This window comes from Lissotriton helveticus, chromosome 3_1 (assembly GCF_964261635.1).
Source record: "Lissotriton helveticus chromosome 3_1, aLisHel1.1, whole genome shotgun sequence".
NCBI classification, from domain to species: Eukaryota; Metazoa; Chordata; class Amphibia; order Caudata; family Salamandridae; genus Lissotriton; species Lissotriton helveticus.
The window spans coordinates 1,689,218,232-1,689,241,355 of record NC_136061.1 but is presented as its reverse complement, the minus strand read 5'-3'; the positions used below and the strand labels follow the sequence as shown (position 1 = coordinate 1,689,241,355).

The window sequence follows — 23,124 nt, the reverse complement described above, 5'->3', positions numbered from 1 at the left end:
TGCTTCATTTTCAGAAAACATAGCTCAGAAGCACTGAGCGACTTTTACCTCTTTATATTTTTGAGTTGTACTGTCTAAAATAATAGTCTAACTCAGAAATATATTGTTTTTAATGAATTTGACTTCACAAACTGCAAGCACAAAGATTCAGATTCTCAGCTTAGTGCTGAGCCAGCACAGGCTAACATGATACATCCCGAAGTCTTTGACTTATTGTGGTCAAGGAGGTCTTATTTGGATGGGATACACCATGTGCCTATTTGTTAATTTCTCTCAGTGAATGTGCCATGGGTGGATGGTGGCTTTACTATATTGGGGCATAGTAGCAAACTGTATTTAGTAGTGCATTTTGCAGCATGGAAAATGTGATTAACAAACCTACTTGATCAGTTTATGCCCAGGCCTCTCCTCTCTTATTTTGTGCAGAGATCATTTCCCCAAATGCAGATTTCCCACACAAGTAAGTCTACGTTTTAATAGTAAATGTGGGAGGGTCAAAGAGGAGCACCTGGAACATGGGTAATGCTTACTACTAAGGGGAGCGGAATAGGGAGGAGTAAGGGGGGTTAACAGATTCTTAAGCATGGTTTTAAGCAGGGAAATCTACCCATGGCACAAAAGAGGAAGTCTATTCCTATTCACAAACTGCAGTTCTAAAGTTATTACAGCCAAGCAGGGACCCAAACTGGTTGTAAAGTACTCCAGCTCAGAGCTGAAGTAAGTCCAACACCACACATTGCAAACCACTGGTACTGCAACACCCTCCAATTGAAATCAATCATGTTAAAAACAGTGCAATGATATTTCATTTTTAAATGTATTGTCACATTAATTCTTAAATGGCTAAAAAGGTAAATATTGTATAATTAGATAAAAAAGTACTATTTCTATATATTTTTCAACATATGTAAATAAATGAAATTACATGTAATATAATTCCCACTTGGTTTATCTTTAAGTCCCTACCTCCATTATTTCCTATTTTAACTCTGTTGCTAACTTTACATTCAGATTTTGTGAATAGCCAAAAGTAGTAGTGACTCAAAATTGTAAGAGTAAATATACATGTGCAAATTACTCACAAGTAACTTACTTTCGTTAACACCCCCGTTAGTCGATGGAAAGCGTTGTAATCCCAAATGCTACAGCTTCCATAAGGTATGCACGAACCTGGCAAATGTGCCATACTGAGAACTTTTCTCAGACTTCTCGTCCCTCATAATACTGCCACTGGTGTCTACAGTATGCAAGTACATCCATGCATAATATTTTTATTATTTTGAAATACAATAATGAAATATTAAATCTGTAATTAATCACTGCGGTATAAATATATAGCTACAGATAAGGTATTTGTGAAATGCATGTCTCTATAATTAAAAATGCCATATTTGAGGAAAAAAATGGACATTTTTAGAACAGTTAATATAATTCTTTAAGGAGCATTTAGAAATATTTACACATTTCCTTGATTTTTTTCAGGTCTTGTGGTTGATCATTACAGTGAACGTTTGTATTGGGCTGACTTTGAGCTTTCAGTTATTGGCAGCATCCGGTTTGATGGATCAGATACAGTAATAGCTGTCAGCAGTAAACATGGTAAGTTGTGCTTATCTAAAACTGCAATTAAATATTCTAAAGGGCAAAGAACATGTTAAATAAAGCAAGATAAAAAGAATACAAAATACACAATAAAATATGTTGATACTGTTAGTGAGGTAGTATCTTTATGTAAGGTTGCCCTCATGTATTGTACTGATATGGCCAAATGACAACCTAGCTGAACATTTATGAACAATATTAGTTTTTTCACGCTATTTGTCCACGTCTAATGCATTACATTCAAAGCACGCATACAGTGTTTTCAGTGGGAAAACTTGGCTTCCTTCTATATGTATTTTTAAATAGAATTTTCTCCACCTAGCTCTGTAACTTTAAATTCATAACATTAAGCAGACTTAAATGAAACACTGCAGTGCGGTCAGTGGCCTGGAGTGCAGGAAGAACTTAGGCTCGCTGTCACACAGCAGAGCACGGTGTTTGCTTCCAAGAATGAACAAAGTTGAGGTGACACTGCACATAACATTTTGGCAGCAATGGCAGGACAAAGCTTGACTGACTCACTGAGACTGGCATTAACCAAAGGCAAAGATCAACAAAGGAGCTATTTCGAGTTTAAAAAGATTTAGGGGCATATCAGCAAGAGCCGGCGATAATTATCGCTCAGCATGCTTAGCGTGAGGATAATTATCGCCAGCTATCGCTGGATTGTATTGCTGAGATAGCGTACTATCAGCAACGCTTATGTCAAAAGCGCCAAATGTGCTATTATCGCTGGAAAGCCAGTGATAAACGCACAACGTTTGGCGATAGCTTGATGATCGGACAGGGCATACTTAGCCATCATATCCACCTTCCATTGGATATAATGGCTAAGTCAGACTGAAAAGCAGGCGTAAGGAAAGTAGCGATAACCAAGGTTAGCGCTACTTTTCTTATCACTATGCCGTTTAGCGTGCAGCTTGTTAATTGTAGAAATGTCGGTTGGCGACATTTCTCACGATATTTAGGTCTGGAATGCACACTTTGCATCTCATTAAAGATGCAAAGGGAGGCGTCAGGAAAAAGGGTGCTAACATGCGATTATGCATGTTAACACCCTCTTGTTAATGGGGCGATAGTTTTATCTCCACTTCTTTGGCTTTTAAAGCCAAAAAAATTTTGATAACGCCCTTGTTGATATGCCCCCAAGTGCCACCAACTCCCTTGCAATCAGATCCTTCTTTCAAGCCATTCTACATGAGCAAAATAGAGAAAATTCGATTGTCTCCTAGAAAACATGTTAGTGGACAAAGTCACATTCTGCACAAACGAAACTCAAAATGCAACTCTCCTAAACCCCTTTTTATGAGTATATCCTAAGAACTTACTATTTTATGAAAAGGTTTATATGCAAATTCCAAGTTATTAATATGGTTATTCCTGTCTAAACGGCATCCAAACCATCACCCTCATTGAATCTCCTTTCTCCAAAATCCGAAACAGCATTCCTTTGATAAGAAAATACAAAATAAAACAGTCTTGTAAAGAGCGCTATCTTACTTTTTGTATCTCCAAAGCACTGTGGACTGTAGCCCCAAAACTGCCATCCATTCACTTGGAAATTAATCTTCGACTGCGTAGTTTCTAGTTAGGATGCTGACTTCATTTTTTGCATTATTGCCACATTATTTTTTATTTTAATGTGAATGTACACTAATACAAAGCTTCTTAAAGATAATAAATACATCAAAAACAATAAAAAGAGGGTGGCAGAGTCCATGACAAGAAGCTCGAGAGGTAGGAAGGAGGTGGAAGTTCTGGAAGAGAAAATAACAATAAAGGAATAAGAGAGAGAACAGAACTATGAAAACCAATAAATCAGCAATTACAATCGAAAAATCCTTGCAGAAGAAGAAAGAAGGAACACTACTTAACATCTGAGAGGAGCTTCACCTCCCTAGAGATAAAGAACACTTGCACCCTGATTTCTCCTTACAAAGAATTTAATTCCTGTGACCATAAAGTCTTACTAGCTAACTGAAAATGTCCTGTCATAAATAAACTGAAAATTCTTGATTCAGCACCTCCATCTTTTCCATGGCCCCGATTATCGCATGTAGAGTTGACATTGGATCTGTTGTCTCACGGAGAGTATTTAATCCCTACATTGCTAATCTGGCTCAGCAATATTATTGATGAACCGGTGTACATCGATGTCATGAAGAGTCATATCAAAGTAGAGGAGAATTATTATTGTCTTATAGCAAGCTGTGCAAAGTAAGTGTATGATGTTCACCACGTGCTTGTCAAGTGCGTCCTCTACTTTTTACACCTTTTTGAAAATTCTTTTCTAATAGTTGCTTGTCATCTGACATAGGCTATTGTGAAAGAACATCAAAGGAAAACCCTTGACAAACTGTAAAGTGTTTATAACCTAATTGTTTGGTCTTATATTTTGCCTAAGACATCACGACATTATGACACAAAAATTAATGAAATAACATAAGCTTCCGCACAAGAGAGCAAAGTTCAACACCTCTCTATAGTACATAAAGGACTGCATCACCATGCTTTGTGATACCTTACTAAAGACCTTGAGCCTAAATCTAAATACATTTTCACTTTTGTGCATGTTTACCCAATTTTTGGTGGTCGCAAAGCAAAAGTTAATAGTAAGTTTATGGATGCAGAGAGTCTGTAGTCGAAGCAGAGAACTCCACACATAATAAGATAGTCCTGTCCTATCTTTTTATGAGTGGAGTACTCCCCCCCGACTGCAGATTTTCCACAGTTTTAAACTTACTATCAACTCATACTTTTTGAATACAAATAAATGAATAAACGTGCGCAAAAGAGAATGTGAATCAGGCCCTTAGACTCCTAGCAGTATACCGGGTGCCTTAGAGGAGCATCCATGAACCTGTTGGATATATATTCATCCAGATATAAAATAGATGACAGAAGATACCTCCATGCTGACAGGTGACCATATTCGCATGCCAAGCATGTCCGTGTGAGACTCACAAAATAGGTTTACCATGCTGTAAAAATCCTGAAAAACTACAGTTTCTATAGGCTCTATGGTCAGGAGTCATGATTTATTCTATAGTGTCAAAACCATGGCCAGATGCACTTCAAGCCTTATCCAGCAGACAGATATATGCCTAAGGCTGGCTAACCAACTAGATTACAAAAAGGCTTTTTCATCAATCATTCAACTATTTGTTTATATGCAGAGAAGGAGGTATGATTCACGATTTCCATAAACACACTGGGCCTTATTCACAAAAGTAAACTTACAGTTTTGTGTAAGTTTATGATTGTTTCCTGATCACACAGCTGTTTTACTAATAGTATCTTTATGGCTGTGGAATCTTCAAACATAAAAAGATAGGGATTTTACAGTTGTAACGTTGAAAGTGTCAGGCCTTCAAGTTCATGCTCCAGATCCTGATATACCACTGGCTGTCGACACAACCCCAGCAAATTTTGTTAGTGGCAACAGACGAACAAATCGTTTTTCTGAAAGGAAATGTGTTATCAAGTCCATGGTTCCCAAAGATTCTTTGGAGTCCTCATGTTCATGAATGGTGTTGAAGAGGCACTGAAAATCATGTAGTAGATAGGCTCCAGAGAATAATATAAACGTTATGGTCATAAATGAGCTCACTAAGGGCATGCCCAACTTTAAGTTTATGGGATGGGTTGTAGACAAGTCTTTGTACCACTTTTTACTGATCCCACCTTGCTGGAAGGCTGGCAGTTGTTTTTCTATATTTATTAAATTTAGACATGAACTATCGCACCACAAAACTTTGAGAACTTTTTTCTACATCCATCCACTATCCCAGGGGTAAATGATATTCAGACTATGGGGCGGATTACGATGTTGGTTAGAAAGGCTCCAAACCGGATTAGGATTCTCTGAATTCGAGTCAGAACCTATGTTTCCAACCGAACTGGATACATTCCGAATGACGGATTACGATGCAAGGAAACGATTTGGGTGGTCCAGTTCAGGTCCGATCGGCATTGGGACAGCCCGAGTCATTCGGAGCCGAATAGTACAGCTCTATGGACACGATTTTCGACCGAGCGATTACGATGTCCGATTCTGACAGCCATTACAAATCAGTGTGCTTGACACTAAACATCTGTAGGAATCTAACTTTGGGAGCCCATAGCAGGCCCCCTTCACCCATAGGCCTCCGGTTGGTGCCCGTGGTGGTACCCAATGGGCCCCTCTTTCCATCCATGCACAGCGTGGCAGGCACCTTGAGGTGCCCACCACAGGGTGCAGGGTTTTCTCCAACCACCTCTTTTTTCATTGTTAACCTGTGTTCTCATTCGGGACACTGGCTCTCATTGAAGTCAATGCGAGTCTGCCCGAACGATGTTCGGAAGCATTGTAATTGGTTGGTTGGACTTGCGGAACCCGATTCGGTCGGAAACGACCGACATCGTAATTGGCCCCTATGTAGGATAATCCTGTGGCAAGCAGACACTTATACCCAGTTACACCAATAGTTCCCTGAAATGTGACATATCTGCGATATTAACTACTGTAACTCGTGCATGACACAATACAACTTTCCTCTGGGGCATGGAATCTGCAGATTCCTGCATACCATATAGCCTCATCACAATGATGTTTACTTTGATTGGCAGGTGAATCATCTATCTGGACAAATGTAGCAACTGCCTTGATGATTACTTTAGTGCAGAGCAGCAGCAGGTATTTACCAAATTATTGACATTTCAAGTGTGTGATCATTTGATCAACTTCTTTTTCAAACGCCAGTTCTTTATTATAGCAGCAAAAATCAATTAGACTTAGTCACAATGAGCTGTCTGCAAGTAGGTGTGAATTTTAACTGCCTTACTCCAGAACTCACATGGATAATTCATTATTGCTACAGAATTGATCTTATGTGTGCTTTGTTTTTACATTGAACACATGAACATTGATAGTTGTTGGTGAGGAATTCACAAAAGAAATGGAATCAAATGGCACAACCTTACAATAGTACACTCCCTGGTTTGCAAAAGGTATGTTTCACTTGTTCAAATAAAGGGCTGATATTTTTGATATTCTACTTACTTAAAATTACTATTCGAAGCACCTGCAGTGAGAAAAAAAAGTATAGATGCAGACCTTCAATTTTATAGAATCCACTCTTTCCTTCAATGACCTGTTTAGTTTGAAAGTTCAAATAGATGTGGTGGGATTAAATGAAGAAAATATATTTCTAAAAACGATGAGGACACAGCTTTTCTTCTTGCCTTTATGTATGTGTATTTGACAACATTCTCCAAAAGAAAAGTTATTGTATGGGTAGTTGCATATTTCATTGGGTATTAACGTGCTTCAAAATTAGTCATACATTATTTCCAAGGCATAAATAAAGCATTGTGCTAAAAGAGAGCGGTTTAAACATTTTCATATATTTGTACCACAACCTCCTAAATGATCTGGCCTGTTACAGACACGGATCTAAAATTAAACTCTGGAATGCAGTATGAAAATCTTTAAAAAATAATCCCTATTTTCATGTACTTTCAGGTTTGTTGCATCCGCAAAGAATTGACATATTTGAAGAATATATTTATGGAGCTGGATTAAAAATCGGTGCTTTTAGAGTTCAGAAATTTGGCCAGACATCTTTGGAGTATCTTAATTTGGATGTTGAGAAAACAAAAAACATTCTAATTTCACATCGCTACAAGCAACCACGTTGTAAGCATTTTTATTTATTTTCATTAACTTACAAGAATGCTCCTTCAGGTACTGGCATCATGTTACTGGGTGTGACTGAACAATATGTTGGCTGTTTAAAATCATTAAATAAAGCATGGCAGAGTGAGAGGGAAATTTAATATACATCCCTGAATAAGTGGATACTGGTCAGGTTTATTGACTATTACAGCAGTTTGTTTTATACCATGGTCAACATGTAAACTGTTATTAAATTAGAAAAGAACATGTTATTTCAACTTGTTTTTAATATTAATAAACATTTCTATAGATCCTAACCATACAGGTATGTACCTCCCAAAACTAGCTGTACTAGTGAACAAACTACAGTCCCATTTGCAATTTTCTTCTGGTACAAAACCAAGAGATGTTGGGGGCCATCTTTGAAATGCTCATGTGCAAACAAAGGTCTAGACTTACCAAAGATCACGAAACACAGAACACCAAGTGAAGTGAAATGTAAATGGACATCAGTGTTACTTAGTAAATACCAAAATGGATTTTGCATCTGGACTGAGGCACAAAAAAGTGCCACAAACTAGATGTAATTTTTTTGTGAACTCGACCGATCTCGACCAAAGTTGACAGGCGTTTGATCAGGGATCTTCAAGAAACTTAGAACAGCGATATCCTTCAAAGTGTGGATTTTATCTCCTTGGGTAGTGAGGTTGAACTTTGGGGAGGCAACTCAACAGTAAAACTCACAGCCCTTTTTTCCCACTTTGTGATGGATTTTCTAAACACGCTCAACCAGCAACACACATTTCCAAAACAAGCTTTACCTGCCTCCAGACAATAATACAAATATCACCATCATTGTATGGGTTAAACTTGTTTTGGTCTTCTTTCTTCTGCCAGTGGTTGTGTTCTTAGAGTTGGGTCTCTTGCTCTCCAGGCTGCCAAGGCAGTAGTTCAGGAGAGATGGGCGGCAGAATGGCAGCAGGATGAAAAGCACAGTGTTTCTGCTGTTAAAATAAAGTTTGTGGGAATGAGGAACACAGAACAAGAGTCTACGACAGAAAACCTTGCTCTTTTCCCAGGCCTTTGAATGTCTGGCAGCAGTAGGCTAGAGCCTACACTTGAAAGTCTGGCTCTGCCCTTCCAGTCTTTCAGAGGCATTAGTTTGAAGAGCAATAATGAAATAGGTGGTTTTGTCTGGGAAGAAGGCAAATGGACGAGTGAAAGAAAGAAGGACAGAGGGATACAATGAGAGCAGCAGGATGGGGAGAAGGCAGTGTTAAGACCTAAGGCAATAATAGGTAAGATGAGTTCATACAGATACAGAGACATACACATACATCAGGTAGAACCTTTCCAGGTGGCAACACAGCAAACTTCACTCACACCTAAACAGACAACAGCTGTGCATACCTTATCACACAAAGACTATCACGTTTAGATTCACTCATATACAGATAATTTGCTGCAATAAAAGCAACTGCACAAGCTCGACTTACAAATAAAATAGGTGCAACAGGGACAGCAGCTCCTGACAGAACAATGGACAACAACACAAGCAAATGAATGTGATTCCCTCAAACATAACACATACATAGTACAAAAAGCAGCAGAATGAAAATCCATCTCACACAGAAAAAGTAAAGAATGGCAACACATGTTTGAGCTTACCCCAGAGAACAAATACACCTTTGCAGACGCTATGTAATCTTCTCTGGTTGGAGAAAGTATACAGCCCCTTAATGGTTCCTAAGCATGGTAGTGTCCCTATGCCACATACTACAGAAACCAACAAAGGATGACTCCTGGAGCAGGCTTTTACCAGCGCCCTTTCTGAGGAAACCACCGACAGGAGACACCTAGGATTTTTATTTAGAAAGTTTTATAGAGCGCGAACAAGATCCTCACAAGATCCTCACAGATATCAGAGCGCTTTACACACATATGGGATGATGGGTTTGGTATAAAAACATTTGAAGACTGATTGCTATCTATTATTGTTGAATGGTTTCCTACAATGAGGGGTAACTTCCATTAGATTCAACAAGTGAAACATGTCGTAACGTCTTGGCTTGTAGAAATTTATACCACATACTCTAATCCTTACAAACATGAGCTTATGGTAGGGCTGATCTTTGAAAATGTTCTTTTTCGTCGTGGTGGATGCTCAGTAGATACAGCTTTTATAGCAAAATGGCTGATTTAATTACAAGTTATATCTGGGTCAGAATCTATTGCAATCACTAAGTGCAGAGAGATGTGGCCACAATCAGCCCATCATGATTCCATCATTCTTTGATCCTCACATGCTGAAATAGAAGCTGACTGTCGGGATAGGCATGTTCACTGCATGGTAAATGTTTGCCTTAAGTGTCTGACTGTATGTGAAACTGGAGTCCTGACTTTTAGCCTTGACCTGAAATATAAAAGATGGTAAAATCAATTGTAGTTTGGTTTAATTCCATGTTAAAGAATACATTTTTAGGGTGTGCATCTCTCTGCGTGAGGGAGGCTAAATGAACGTGAGTGCTCCAAGGTGGGAGGTCAGTTTGTTCAACAGGAAGAGGTGTGTCTTCTAGAAGGCCCTAAGAGGCTGAGTGATTTCTGGTGACGGAAGGTTGGCGCTCAGTTGGTTTAGCAGGAATAGGTGTAACTCTAGCTAACCACTTATAAGGTCCCAAAGGCGAGACCTATTGGCTATGCCAATGCTTGTTTTATCTGTTAGTGAAAGTGTGCCCTACTGACTCCTTTTATTTAAGAGTTTGCTACTAAGTGAAGCGCAGAATCTTACACTGGTGTCCCATGTGCATATCCAAAGCATACACATGCTCAGTCGGCATTGGGCAATACGAAGCTGTGTGTATGTGAGACTGAGTACTGAAGCAACGGGATCCATTTGGATGCTCCTACTTGTAGGGTGGCGGAAGCTGTAGGGTGAGGATAATGTCTCCAGTCAGGGAAAGTATATTGCCTGCATTTGTTTGGCTTGAGGGTAGAGATCCAGACAAAGGAATGAGGAAGATTGAGACAGTGCTACCTACAGGAATTCCATGAGGACTTTGTTATCAAGGAGCTGCTGATTAGGTTTCATGCCATTTTGTTTCTGTTGTTCAAGGAGAAGACATTTGAAGGCCAGGGTGCCCTTTCCTGTGTCTTTGATTAGCACTTCAGGAAGGTTGATAACATCCAGACCCAAAATTCTCACAGTCCATGCCCAATTTCTACTTGCTGTGAGAAACAAGACTTTGCATAAAAGCAGTGTCTCAAGGCCAATCTAGAAATGATATTTGAAAGAAAACCAACCCAAACTGTGCATATATATGGCATCCAAAGTTACCAACTTAGTTCCAAACCAAAGTTCTTCTTCACCAAGTAGCGAGCGCTCTGCAGACAACTCAAAGAGCTGCAGTGCAACCAAGGGTGCTATGTGACTGACAGCGGGACATTAACCGAAGTTAAACTTTCTGCGGCAGAACCTGAGGGTTTACCTGAAAAGCTTAGAAACCTGCCCACGCGAGGGAAGGATTGTGCCTGGCTCTACAACAAGGGAGTCTGTCCATGAGGAGAGGCCCTTCGTGTTCCTGTAAGGGGAGCCTCAGAGAAAACTCATGGCCAAGTGTGTGTGGTAGGAGACCAGTACTGTGAAAAGTTTCCCCGGCCTCACTATGGAGTTTACTAAGTGAGCTGCACCAACGTTTTGCCAGAAGCATGGGACTTGGCAGCCGGCTGCTGGTTTGATATCCTGGTGTTGCCACTCCCAACGAGTAATAAAGAACTGCCTCATTGTCAAATGGAGACCTGATCTCTCCAGAGGCTGCCACTACCCAAAGAAAACACTGTGAGAACCTTTCCTGAGCACCTGCCTGCAACCAAGTGGGCACTACTGCAAAGAACAACCTCCCAGACCTTTTCTCGCAGCACCATCTGAAAAGGTTGCCTCCTTTACCTCACTAGAAATGTGGGAGTAGTTGACGGCATCCACTACATGCAGGAGACTTTCAAGAGGAAGCTGGGGATAAGCCGAGGAGCTTATCTGCAACAGGAAATGAGATACATGAAGGAACATAGACCAAAAAGTGGCACCAGCTAAAAACTGTTATTTTACCCTAAAGACACAACTATTTCACTTAACTGCACACTTGAAAAATGTGAGATCATTTGAGCTAACTACAACTGACCTCAATCCTGCCTAAACCCATTGAAGGGTGCGGACTGTAATAGCAAGAATTATGGCACTCATGGGAAAGAAGACGCTTACTGAGAAGGGGATGTAGCGCCTCACCTTGAGAACCAAGCAGCCTGCAGCCCTTTATGTCTTATTTGTTGAACTGTACATTATTTACTTTGAAGTGAGATGAAATGTTTTTTTTCATTAAGATAAGGATGAGGCAAGACATTACTTTTGTGTTTACTGGTTGATTATTGATATTAGCACGTGCGCCCCAACACTACATCTCCCAGAATTCCAGTGACTGCTCACATTGCTCCCTTCAGAGTCAAGTTGGAGAGAGTGGTGCGTGGCCCAATTTGAAGAGCCATAGTAGGACTTGCTCCAGGGCACCAGTGGCAAATGACCTCAAACACTATGGTTGGAGCCCAATAGCCCAGTGACATTTGCATTTCAAATTATATTGCAGCATGTACTTATCCAACAACTGTGGAACCCACTGTACTACAGTTGGAAGCAATGGAAGGAGTTGTAAGCGATTTGAATGTTGTATTGTTATTCAGATTTCCTTTTCTAGTGTACATTGACCTGCCAATTGGTCCCATATCAACCATGGTGGGAGCAACACCAAGGCAAATACAATCATTGTTGAGTACTTTTAATTTATTTGAGACAATATTTATTCCATTGTCTTTTGTAATCAATTCATAGGTCATAGATCTAAATAAGTTTTCTTCCAAGAGTGAAAATGTGAGCTAACGACAGGATATTATAATATCTGCATCATGGAAATAACATCTTAATAAAACAGACTCAAAATAACAGGATAGTTACATTATTGCACTCAGAAATTAGGATTCTTTGCAAACACGTCTGTTTTCATTCATTATTGAGTTGTCTGGAATACTACACAGCCAACAAGCTTGACTTTTCTTATAAATTCTCCTTCTTTACTCAGAATTGTTAAAGAGTCTGCATAAGTCGCAGTACCACTGCTGAGAAAGTCTAGATGATAGTGACAAGTTGTTATGGTAACCGAGTGCTTTGAGATGCATGACATAGTCATCTTTGATATCCAGGAAAGATTGTTGAAAAAATAGTTTCATATTAGCGTAGAACAGAATAGTCTAACTTATTCATTATCAACTAAAACTTCTGGCACCTTTTCTGTGCCTTTGAACAGAAAGAGTTGAAATAAAGCATGTCAGCAAAGGCTCCAATCGGCATGTTGAAAGTGACAACTATATTAGATGTTCTGCAAATGGCTTCCCGTTTGCAAAGAATATTAAACTGTGAAAGCCTGTTGTTTCAACCCATCTAAGGACAGTGTTCCAAGAAATATTTTTAATTTATAAAGTGTGCATTGAGAAATTCAAAATTGCTCATTGAGAACTATCAGATTTAGACCTATACCTAAAAGAGAACCCCAAATCAATCAGGATTTTAAAAGTCTAGGCTTAGAGAATAATCCGCAGACAGAGCATTTGGAACTGACGTGGATGGTGTTTTGAGCAGATTTAGACCAGTAAATGGACCCTCTCTTATCTTGTGTGTAGATTTCTATTAAAAAAAAATAATAGTGCAATTTACATTTTAATTAATTGTTCAAATTAAACTGTAAAGAAGACTCAAAGTAGGCTCTTAGAACATACGCCATACCATTACCCAGAACAAATGCATACTTCCTGTCCTCTACGTTTTCTATACTCTTGTTCACTTAGCTGCCTTTAATGATTACTATTACAGTAAAGGGTGGAAACAAAGTTCTAGGAAAAAAGCAGTCATCCAATGGAATACATTTATGAATCCCAAGAAATGATTCTCTAAATGTGCTATCATCTTAATAACTATGAAACACATACCATATTTTAGCATAGGAAATGCTGTTTTGTGGTTTGAAGGGAAATTTGACAGGAATAATAACAGCAATTTGAATAATGTCCTGTTAAAGCAGAATAAAAATACATTTAGAGAGCCTATTATTTTATTGAAGCATTTTCAACTTAACTAAATAAGTCAACCAAAAAACATAGGCTATATTATCAAAGAATCCAGTACAGAAGTTGTAGGGACCACAGATTCTGACCTATATTGCAGGAAATGGGGATATTTGTGAAGGATGTGAGTCCTTCACAAGCATAAAATTCACAATTATCTTTTTATTGGGAACCACGTGTTCCATTATAGCTCTTGACCTCCTCAGGGTAGTGAAGCTTAGCAGTCCAAGGCCTACTCAGAGAAAGTGGTGTGGGCTAGTAACTTCAGCTTGATGGTACGCAACAGCATTGCTCAATAAATGATTTGCTAGTCTATGCTTTTTCTTTGAAAACAAAAAAGCACTTTATTACAGAGAAGCTACTAAATACTACACATTAAATTACTAATATATACATTCTTGGAGATGGATGTATATTTGGTGACACCCACATATCGCACTACACCTCTAAGGGATCCTGAACCTACAACTAAAATACTCCCCACCTATATTATTTGCACAGTATAAGGGGGTATCATTTTAAATGAGTTAGGCCTTTCGGCTTGGTCACAATCAATGTCCACAGTACCAATAGTCAAATTATGTCATTATAATAGTAAACACTGTACTAACATCCATATTCCAATACAAAAGATGTGTCTCAGTGCCTTTCATTTACTATATTTGGACTGCTACTGAAGTGATGTAAGCATACACACACGTCTTCCCACTCCAGATCCTTTGTGCAATAGTACAGGCTCTAGCAATGCATAGACGTAAAACAAACCTTTCACTGGGTCTTTTTTGCAATGCCCCTGGAACCTTAGGGTTATTCTTTTATAAACATGTGTTATGGGGCTGCTGTACTTTCTGCACCCCCCCCGAAAATTGTTTATGAATGTTGATGCTGCACTTTCTGCTTTTTTTGAACACCATTTATGTCAATTCAACACCCTTGCAGTGGATTATTGTCTACTCTTTCAACAGAGCCACAAATAATTGATGAGCAGCATGCCCTCTTGGGTCCCCTTTTCAACTTTCAACACAACCTTGTGATGCATTGTTGGTTTTAGTATTAAGTGCAGAAAGCACATTTCCTCTTTCTATGTTTATTGTGTGTGACAGGCTTCAATCAAATTGCATTCACCTCCCCACAGACATAAGCACTGGGTTGATAAGTACCCCAAAGGCTCTTCTTTCCATGGCCTTTTACTCTCTATTCCAAGTGGTTGACGTCCCCCAGGACATCTGAGTTTGCATTTTGTCGCGGGGGATGGGGTTCCTGGGGCAGATGAATAATCTGTGGAGGGACTACCATGCATGCCCTCTCCTCATTAAATTATTTTTAAAAAGGAGGTTGCACTAACCATGGGTTTTGTTTTGTGAGATAGATTAGTGGTTCTTCGCCTGTTCCCCAGTGAGACCTAGCTTTAAAATGTGATACATTGGGCCCCATAGGGTCCATTTTAACAACTTATGGCTTGTCTACTTCTGGGGCAATCCCTAGCTACCAGGGACATTCTCCTCAGGACTCCTCACCTCTAATGGTGAAACCTTTCTGTGGAAGCTGGATTTCTTGGTTGCTTGATCCAGACCTCAACGTGGCTCCTGGTGCTAATCACCTTCCCAGGCCCCAGAGCCCCTGGCATCTTGAAGGCCACTTGTGGATAAGCAGAGTAAAGGACCAGTCCACAGAAGTCTCTAGAGTGTCCCTCAGCAGGCCCATTCCCCAAGTCATTCCACAGTCAACATAAGGGTGTCGTCGCAACATACTCAGGAGTCCTGCAAGTCAGCTATAGTCAAAGTCTCAAAGTCCATTCTTGTCGATCATGAGGTGGCTTCTTCTTCCACCTGGTAGTTCTATTGCTGGTTCTGCTCCCAGGTCCGGTGTCTTCGAATATGTCTCTCCTTTGTGGTCTTCTTTTAGAAGGTACCCCTGGTCAATCCTTGGATGCTACATCATCCCTGTCTGAACCCTCCAGCACAGCATTTTGGAACAAACCATTAAGATGACTTGAAGTTGTCTGTGGAAAGTCATCTGTGGAAAGTTGTCTGGGGAAGAGCCCCCTTGAAAGCCTCAGCTCGATCCTTTTATGACACACCTGCCAAACCCCTTCCTACCAAAACTTCAAAGGTGAGCCTGTCCTGTGTTTGCTCCAGATGTATGACCCTCCTCCTGTGTTCCAGTGGGCCAGGGCTGTCCCCTTCACCACCTTTCCTTTTACAGAAACATGACCAAGAATTATTAATTTTTCTATTGTACGGAGAGGCCTTTAATCTCTCTGTTGGAGAGCAGAGTAATTTACTTGCCCAAGTAATGTGGAAATGGCTTTTAATCTGATTCTGAGCTGAGCCAGGGTAATATGACAAATCCTACCATATGATTTGTACATGGGATGTTAGGGACTGTACATCCACACTCAGGGTGCATGTTTACCCCTAGATTGATACCTATTAGGCACTTTAGGCAGATTTTGCCTATAATGTGTAACACAATGAAAGGACCAAGGACCTCCAGTAAGCACTACAGATCTACAATATGAATGCCTACTCACATTAAAAGGCCTATCCCTGGTCAGTAATAATCCCTGAAGAGTCCATTCTGTGAAAGGCTAACTGTCAGATTTTCTAGCAGAGTTTTTAAGCATAGGATTATCCAATACATAACAATAAATATGAACGTAACCTAATTTGAATAATACAATTATTAAAAGATATCATAATTACTACTTGAGCTAAAAATATAGATACACATTCTTAGAAAATATTTAAATAATTTAACACAATACATTAATAATATTGACAATAATTTAAAAATCAATATTAACAAAATGTCACCATTAATTAAAAATGCAAATATTATAAAAGTATAGGAACAAATAAATAAACAACTCTTATTCATGTAAAACAAACATAAATATTAAAAAAGTATTACAATAATAACAATTCAAAACAAACACTACCTTAGGAGTCAGATTTGCTGGTTTAACTCTAATTTAAGCAAACGTAGAAAAAATGTGACACTTTGGAGGGGTTACATTTAGTTTTTCCAGTGTAATAGATACAAGAGTAGGGATAGTTTTGAACTTTGGAGGGTTTACATTTACTATTTCCACTCCGAATTAAGCTTAGAAGGGAAGGTGTTGGACTTTGTGTGGTTAGATATGCTATTCCTACTGCAATCTAAACAACTATAGGAAAAATGATGGACTCTGGAGGGGTTAGAATTTCTTTTCCTACTCCAACATAAACAAGTAGAGGTTAGGAATTTTGCGGGGTACTACTCCCATTCCGACATAAGCAAAAACATTGAAAGTATTGGACTTTAGAAGGGATCGAATGACTATTTCCAATCCAATTTAAGCAACAACTGGGAACATGTTGATAATTGGAGGGATACATTTATTATTCCCACTCCAATCTGAGCAACAGTAAGAAAAGTGTTGGTCTTGCAGGCATCAGATTTACGATTCCCACACCAATGTAAACAACAATAGGGACAGTGTTGGATTTTGGAGGGATTACATTTACTATTATCACTACAATCTGAGCAGCAGTAAGGAAAGTGTTTGACTTTTAGGCATAAGATTTACGATTTACACACCATTACAAACCATTACACACCATTTACACACCAATTATAAAATATATAAATGTAACAAATATAAAACAATATAAATAAAGTTTAAATAAATAAATTTTCCTCCCTAATATGCAAAAAAAACACTGCTCCCCTAACATGTATTATATTATTAATTAAACAATAATTACCTTAAAACATGAAATAAACAAAATAAAGTAAATTAAAACTAACACATATAAAATACATTGTACACATTTCATTATTAAATACACATATTAGCAAATTACCAAATCATTTAATTACCATAAATATTTACATAACAAATAATCAATTTAACAATTAATTTAATTGATTAACAGTGACATAATTAATTTCCATAGCCAATTATATAAAGAGATTAATATAAATCAGCTTCAATCATATTCCCCTGAAACCCCACAAACTAAAATATAAATTAATAATCAAATATAAACAAATGTAACATACACTGAAAAAAAAACTTAAATAATTAAAAAAAATGAATTAAATATAATGACATATTTAATTAAACATTAAAACTTACATTGATAATATTAACACCAAAAAGTAATACCTACTGTAAAGTTAATAATTAAAGTACAATAATAAATATGACTACAATAAAGTAAACTTTATGTGCAACAATAATTTTACCTTACCTTCAGTATTCTGTTCCTCTATATTTTAGTAGTGATGGTATTTTTGACAATACAGGTACACCAGTATTTTTTATTCAATATTTGTGTCATTCACCAAACATCATTATCTGTAAAGTTAAATTGAAAAGAAATATTCGCATTACACACAGATGTGTAGAGCACTCTGTGAACAGGTAGACTGACATTTCTTTGCTCTTAAATTTTAGCAATCTAATAAAACGTGATTTACATTGGATCATAATTCAATTCAAGTGGTACAATACACAAAATCAATACCATTCAATCGCCAATAAAAACATGACTTCATTAAAAAAATGATTACAATGACAATTAAGGCTAATTCACTGGATTATTTGAATATTATGTTGATTGATAACAGAGAAATGACTGCTGAATCATCAAAGCAGTGTTTCACCTAAAATTGCCAGTAACAGCGCCATCTGAGCAAATGAGCAAAAAGAAGGTATTGAATTAAGGTCAAAAATACACCTACAATGGTTTAGAGAAATAATTTATGCAAAAGAACAGAAACACAATAAAAATACTGTGACACAATCACTCAGTAAAAATAAAACAAAATAATGAAGATAAAAAAATAATAAGGTACCCACAAAAAATGTTTGAACAATCGTTTGTTATTGTAAAATATTCATATAAAACATAAATTATACAAAGATATGACATACAATATGTAATTGGTGCTCACAAAGTTACAGAAGACAGACAATTAATACCATTCACAGTGTAAACAAAGGAAAATGGCAGAGAGAAGAGAGTACAAAATAGGTATATTCTTCCACTTAATTTGCCAAAGGAAGGCGTCAACAGTTTTTCAACCTTATTGATTCATTACAACATCGTCAGGTCATAAGACAAACGTTGGGAGCAGCCATCAAAGTCCATTTCTAAAGACTTAGTAAAAAAGTAGGTCAGACAAGAAATACCTAATGGCCAATTATATCTTTCATGGTCCCAAAGAGCTACAATTCCACTACCTCATGAGTTTGAATTCACATTGGTGAATGAGAATCTTAATAGCCACTTATAGGACCTCCCCATGGAACTAATTACTTCACAATATATGAGCTGTCGATTTACTTTTTGCAAGCCTCTCCGACCATCACTTTTTGACTAAGACTTTACAAATTGACTGTGATTCGCAAATTCACAGTGTTTGCAACAGCAACATTGTTATTTCTATACAAAACCCATGTTATGAGTCAAAAATGTTTTTCTAACTCGCAAAATGGGTTTTGCCACCCATAACAAATCGCAGCTTGGAAGGGTTGTGCAAGGTGTGTTCTCTTTCCAAATTGAGATTTTGTATGTCATTTGTCAATAATGTTTGAGTGCAGTACTGGTGGCAAGGCATCAACCAGTTACTAACACCTACAAGGAGGTCTGTGATTAGTAAATGGCCTTTGAGAATCCTTTGACAGCCTCCAGGGGAGTAATAAGTTATCCAGGGGACTGCCTGCTCTCCCTGGAGGTTTATATTCTTTTTAAATCTGCACCATTCTTTTAATGAATTAGGACTGATTAGAAAAGTTGCCAATTTGGGAATGTAAACACAGATGATGATCCACTGTCCATTGCAGGCTGACACCCCTATGTTTGTATCCAATCACACGTGGTCGTAAAGCCGATTTTGCAGCGAAACCCTGCGAATGGTCATTTTGTATACTGACCTAATACTACACAGATCTGTCACAAAATCACAGTCCATTTTCAAATAGTTTGTGAATGCACTCTTAATACATCAGCCAATAGTACTGAAGTATAGTGCACTTCAAAACATTCTACAAGTGGAATCACCATACATGGGATCAAACTAATAAAGCATTCGGCGTCTCCTTCCTCAAGGAAAGGAGAATAAAAATGTAGCATATACTTCTAGAATAGCTTTCCTGCTGGCAAAGAGGGGTATATATCCTGTGATAAGAAAAAGAGACTATTGAAAAAAATTTGGGTAAGTGAGGAAACTCTGAAAATGTTTACAATGGCAGCTGCTTTTGTTTATGTAAAGTAGTACTTCCAGATTCCCTGCACCTGCCTTTCATCTATCTATACAATGCTATTGTACCTCAGAAAAAAGAGCATTACGATAGAACCTTAGTGAAGCAACCTCAATACATTTACCCAGGCTTTTTTTTTTGTTGGAGCCTTGTCATACAGCTCAGGTCCACATTATCTTCACAACAGCAAGTTGTATGTGCACTAGTTGTAAGTTCTTGCATAGGAAATATGTTGCTGTTTTCAGTGAAGACGAAAGAGACAACCCCACCAGTAGTACTAGCTAACACTGACTAGAAATTGCTCACAGAGCTGCAGTATAGAAGAAGACCTACAATTATCAGATCAGAGGATTTTTCCTCTTTATATGTGCACATCATTTGTGGACTAACGGCCTACCTGATGGTGTAAGATGTGTGTAGTTATAGGAAATGGGGGCAGAGTCAAGTGCATTCATCAGCAGATGCCTGCATGGAAATCACTACATCAGCACTTTCAGGGTGGAAATATTGTAATATGAGGAATCTCTAATATACTGGCAACACTGTTGTCTTCTTGGCATCCCATTGTGTGCTTCATTATCTGCATTTGTGTTCCTGTTACTTTGTTTCCTGTTTACCTTTTACAAATAGGGATCGTATTTTCAGTATGAGAATGTGTTACATCTCCTGCTTCGAGGAGCCTGGAGAGGTGGCATTGTTCTCATTATTTAGGTCTGATCAGCAAAAGCATGTTTGATCCAAAAACCTAACTGTCTTACAAGTATAGAGTGTTAACACATGTAATTTATCTGTAAATAGGGCCATTGTCATGAATATTTTAAAATTCAAGATCTCTCAAGAACTTTCTTGGTGGCCCATTTCTGGCAATCATATTGTATTGGACTTCCTAAGAGAAACATTACTGATAAGGCAGGACCTTATGAGCATAGGAATATATAGCACCACACCTCAGGGATCTCAAAACCAATGTAATAGCTTTGTTGCACAAATGACACAAATCGAAGGCAACCTCTATCTGCGAATAATATTAACAAACTCTATACACACCATCCACTGCTGTTGACAAATCTAAACCAACCTACGTCTACACACTCATCACATTGCTTCAAACACATCCTGAGGAAATTGTTTGGACCATTAACTCCTTCCTTTCATTGCCACAACCATTTTCCAGTTCCAACAGATGTGTTTGACAAATATTGCTCGCCAAAATCATAACCATCGTATTAATCCTAGCACTTTACTCTCTACTCCTTCAACTCCCCTTTAAAAAACCACTATACCCTAATCCCACTATGCTTCTCCGTCTTAGCTCATCATTTTCTTTACAAGTGATTTAATTTATAAAATCCATACTGCATTGCATCATGTGCACCCTCGGATACCTCATATCAGTAAACCCTCATCACTGACCTCAAAAGTTCTCCTTCGCCTTACCTCATTCTCTCTATGCAGGCACATACCAAACTTGTTACATATCTGCTGAGTTGCTATCTCCAAACTAGAAATGAAAAGTAAAACCTTTCTTTCCAGCTAGCTACCTGCATATGACAACTCCCCTTATTTTGAAAATGATTCAAAAGATTAGGCCTAAACTGTGTTGCGATAAACCTATCCACAAATAACCTTATTGAAACCATCGAATCAGGCTTTCCCCCTAAAACATATTTATGTGAGATGACATTACTGTATATGACATTCTCTTGTACAGTCAGTCATGAGTGCTAAAAGAACTTTGACAGACCTATTATGGAGGTTATGGCAATGGGTGACTAATTTTATTGACTTTCGAATATAAGAATGCTTATAACCATGTGTTTTAAACTAAAGGCTTCTAGATCTACAGGTGGTATACATATCTATATTCCCACTTTCCCAATGTACAAGGAAGAGTTGCCATTCTGACTTCTTTTGTTCAATCAATGTATTCACTATGAAGATTGTTAGACCAGTCAGCCTTTGTGTGGCCTTCCCAAAACCTTTTGCCTTTACTCTCCACTTTTTTCTAAATTTGATTTTGCTGACCATTGAACTCTGTTTACTTTACCCCTGACAACCAATGCTAAAGTGTTCTCTCCCTAAATAAAAAATTGTAACATTAGTTCATATCCAATTGCCATATTTTATTTACTCATTAGCCCCTAGAAAAGCTGTACTACATGTACCTAGGGCCTGTAAATTGAATTCCATTAGTGTACCTGCAGCACTGATTGTGCCGTTTACTTACATAGCCTTTTGAACAAGTCCCAGCCCTGCCATTGCAGCATGGGTGTGTAGTTCAAGCTGCCATTTCGTCCAGGCAAAATAAATCTTTTGCAAGGCCCAAACCTTCATTTTTACTACAAATATGAGTCACCCCTAGGATAGGCCCTTGACAGTCCAAAGGCCACGGTACAGTGTATTTAAAGAGATGGACATTTACTTTTATGTTTTACATTTCCTGGTAGTAAAAAACTCTTACATTCGTTTTTCACTCCTGCACGACCTTACTTTACCATGGGATAACATTGGAGTTACCTTATTCCATTTTATTAGTGTAATTTCCAAATGGGGAAAAAGTAACTGTTGGAAATTGTATTACTTGCTGACTGGGGTATGAGCCCTGGTCAAGCAGCAACCAAAATCCTAGTCAAGGCAAGGTACAAGCAAACCAAAACCGAACTCAGCAAAAAGTGGAGAGCAAAGGCAAAGAGTTTGGGGTTGAGCCTGCACAAAGATCCACGTCCAACACACAGTTCATGTCTGGTGTCTCTGGAATCTGAATTTAAAATCTTAATTTATGGTGTAGTCGGATTGTAAGTTTGAAAATGCCACTTTTAGAAAGTTCAATTTTTCTGTCTTAGCCATTTACTGTCTGTAGCCTGACTCTGGTCACGTAATTGGGTATACCTGACAGTGGGACTTCCTCCTAGGCAGTCAAACATAATAGGGAACTTAAGTGTGCTTGGATGGGCCATCACTGGCAGGATGGGAGGGAGAAGCTGGGTACAGCCATACTTACACAGGAATAGGCTGTGTCCTACCTTCACACATAGGGCTTCATACCCCCTGTTGTTAGTCTAGAGCCAGGATAGAGAAGGCAGAGTGCCCAGGACTTCAACGGAAAACCTCTAGAAGCTTCTCCCCCACTTCAAAGGCATAACTGGCACTTCTGGACCTGTGGATAGGAGGAAGGACTGCTGTGCTGCAGAAGACTGCCACTCTGCTAGACTGCCCTCTAATGGACGTCTGCCTTGCTGTGCTCCTGTCTGGGTGAGAAGGACTGGACCTACATTTCTTGAACCCAGGACCCCATGGTGAATCTAAGGGCTTGTTGACTGGCCTCCTGTCTTGAACCTTAGAGACAGAAGGGTCCAACATGATTGCAGCTGCATCTGGACTCCTACATGTCTGAAGCTACCCTGTCGAGTGATGCTCTCCCAGTCCTGGTCACTTGGAGGTGGGCTTAAAG

At 38.5% G+C, this 23,124-nt stretch overlaps 1 protein-coding gene across 1 annotated transcript in view; it reads left to right on the top strand.

Moving 5' to 3' along the window:
- Nucleotides 1–23,124, top strand: part of LRP1B (LDL receptor related protein 1B) — a 3,812,342-nt gene that overhangs the window by 3,617,117 nt on the left and 172,101 nt on the right. Inside the window, exons 81-82 of the mRNA XM_078683424.1 lie at nt 1,483–1,599; nt 7,106–7,279. Coding sequence (XP_078539550.1) covers nt 1,483–1,599; nt 7,106–7,279 — 291 coding nt within the window. The remainder of the gene's footprint in view (nt 1–1,482; nt 1,600–7,105; nt 7,280–23,124) is intronic.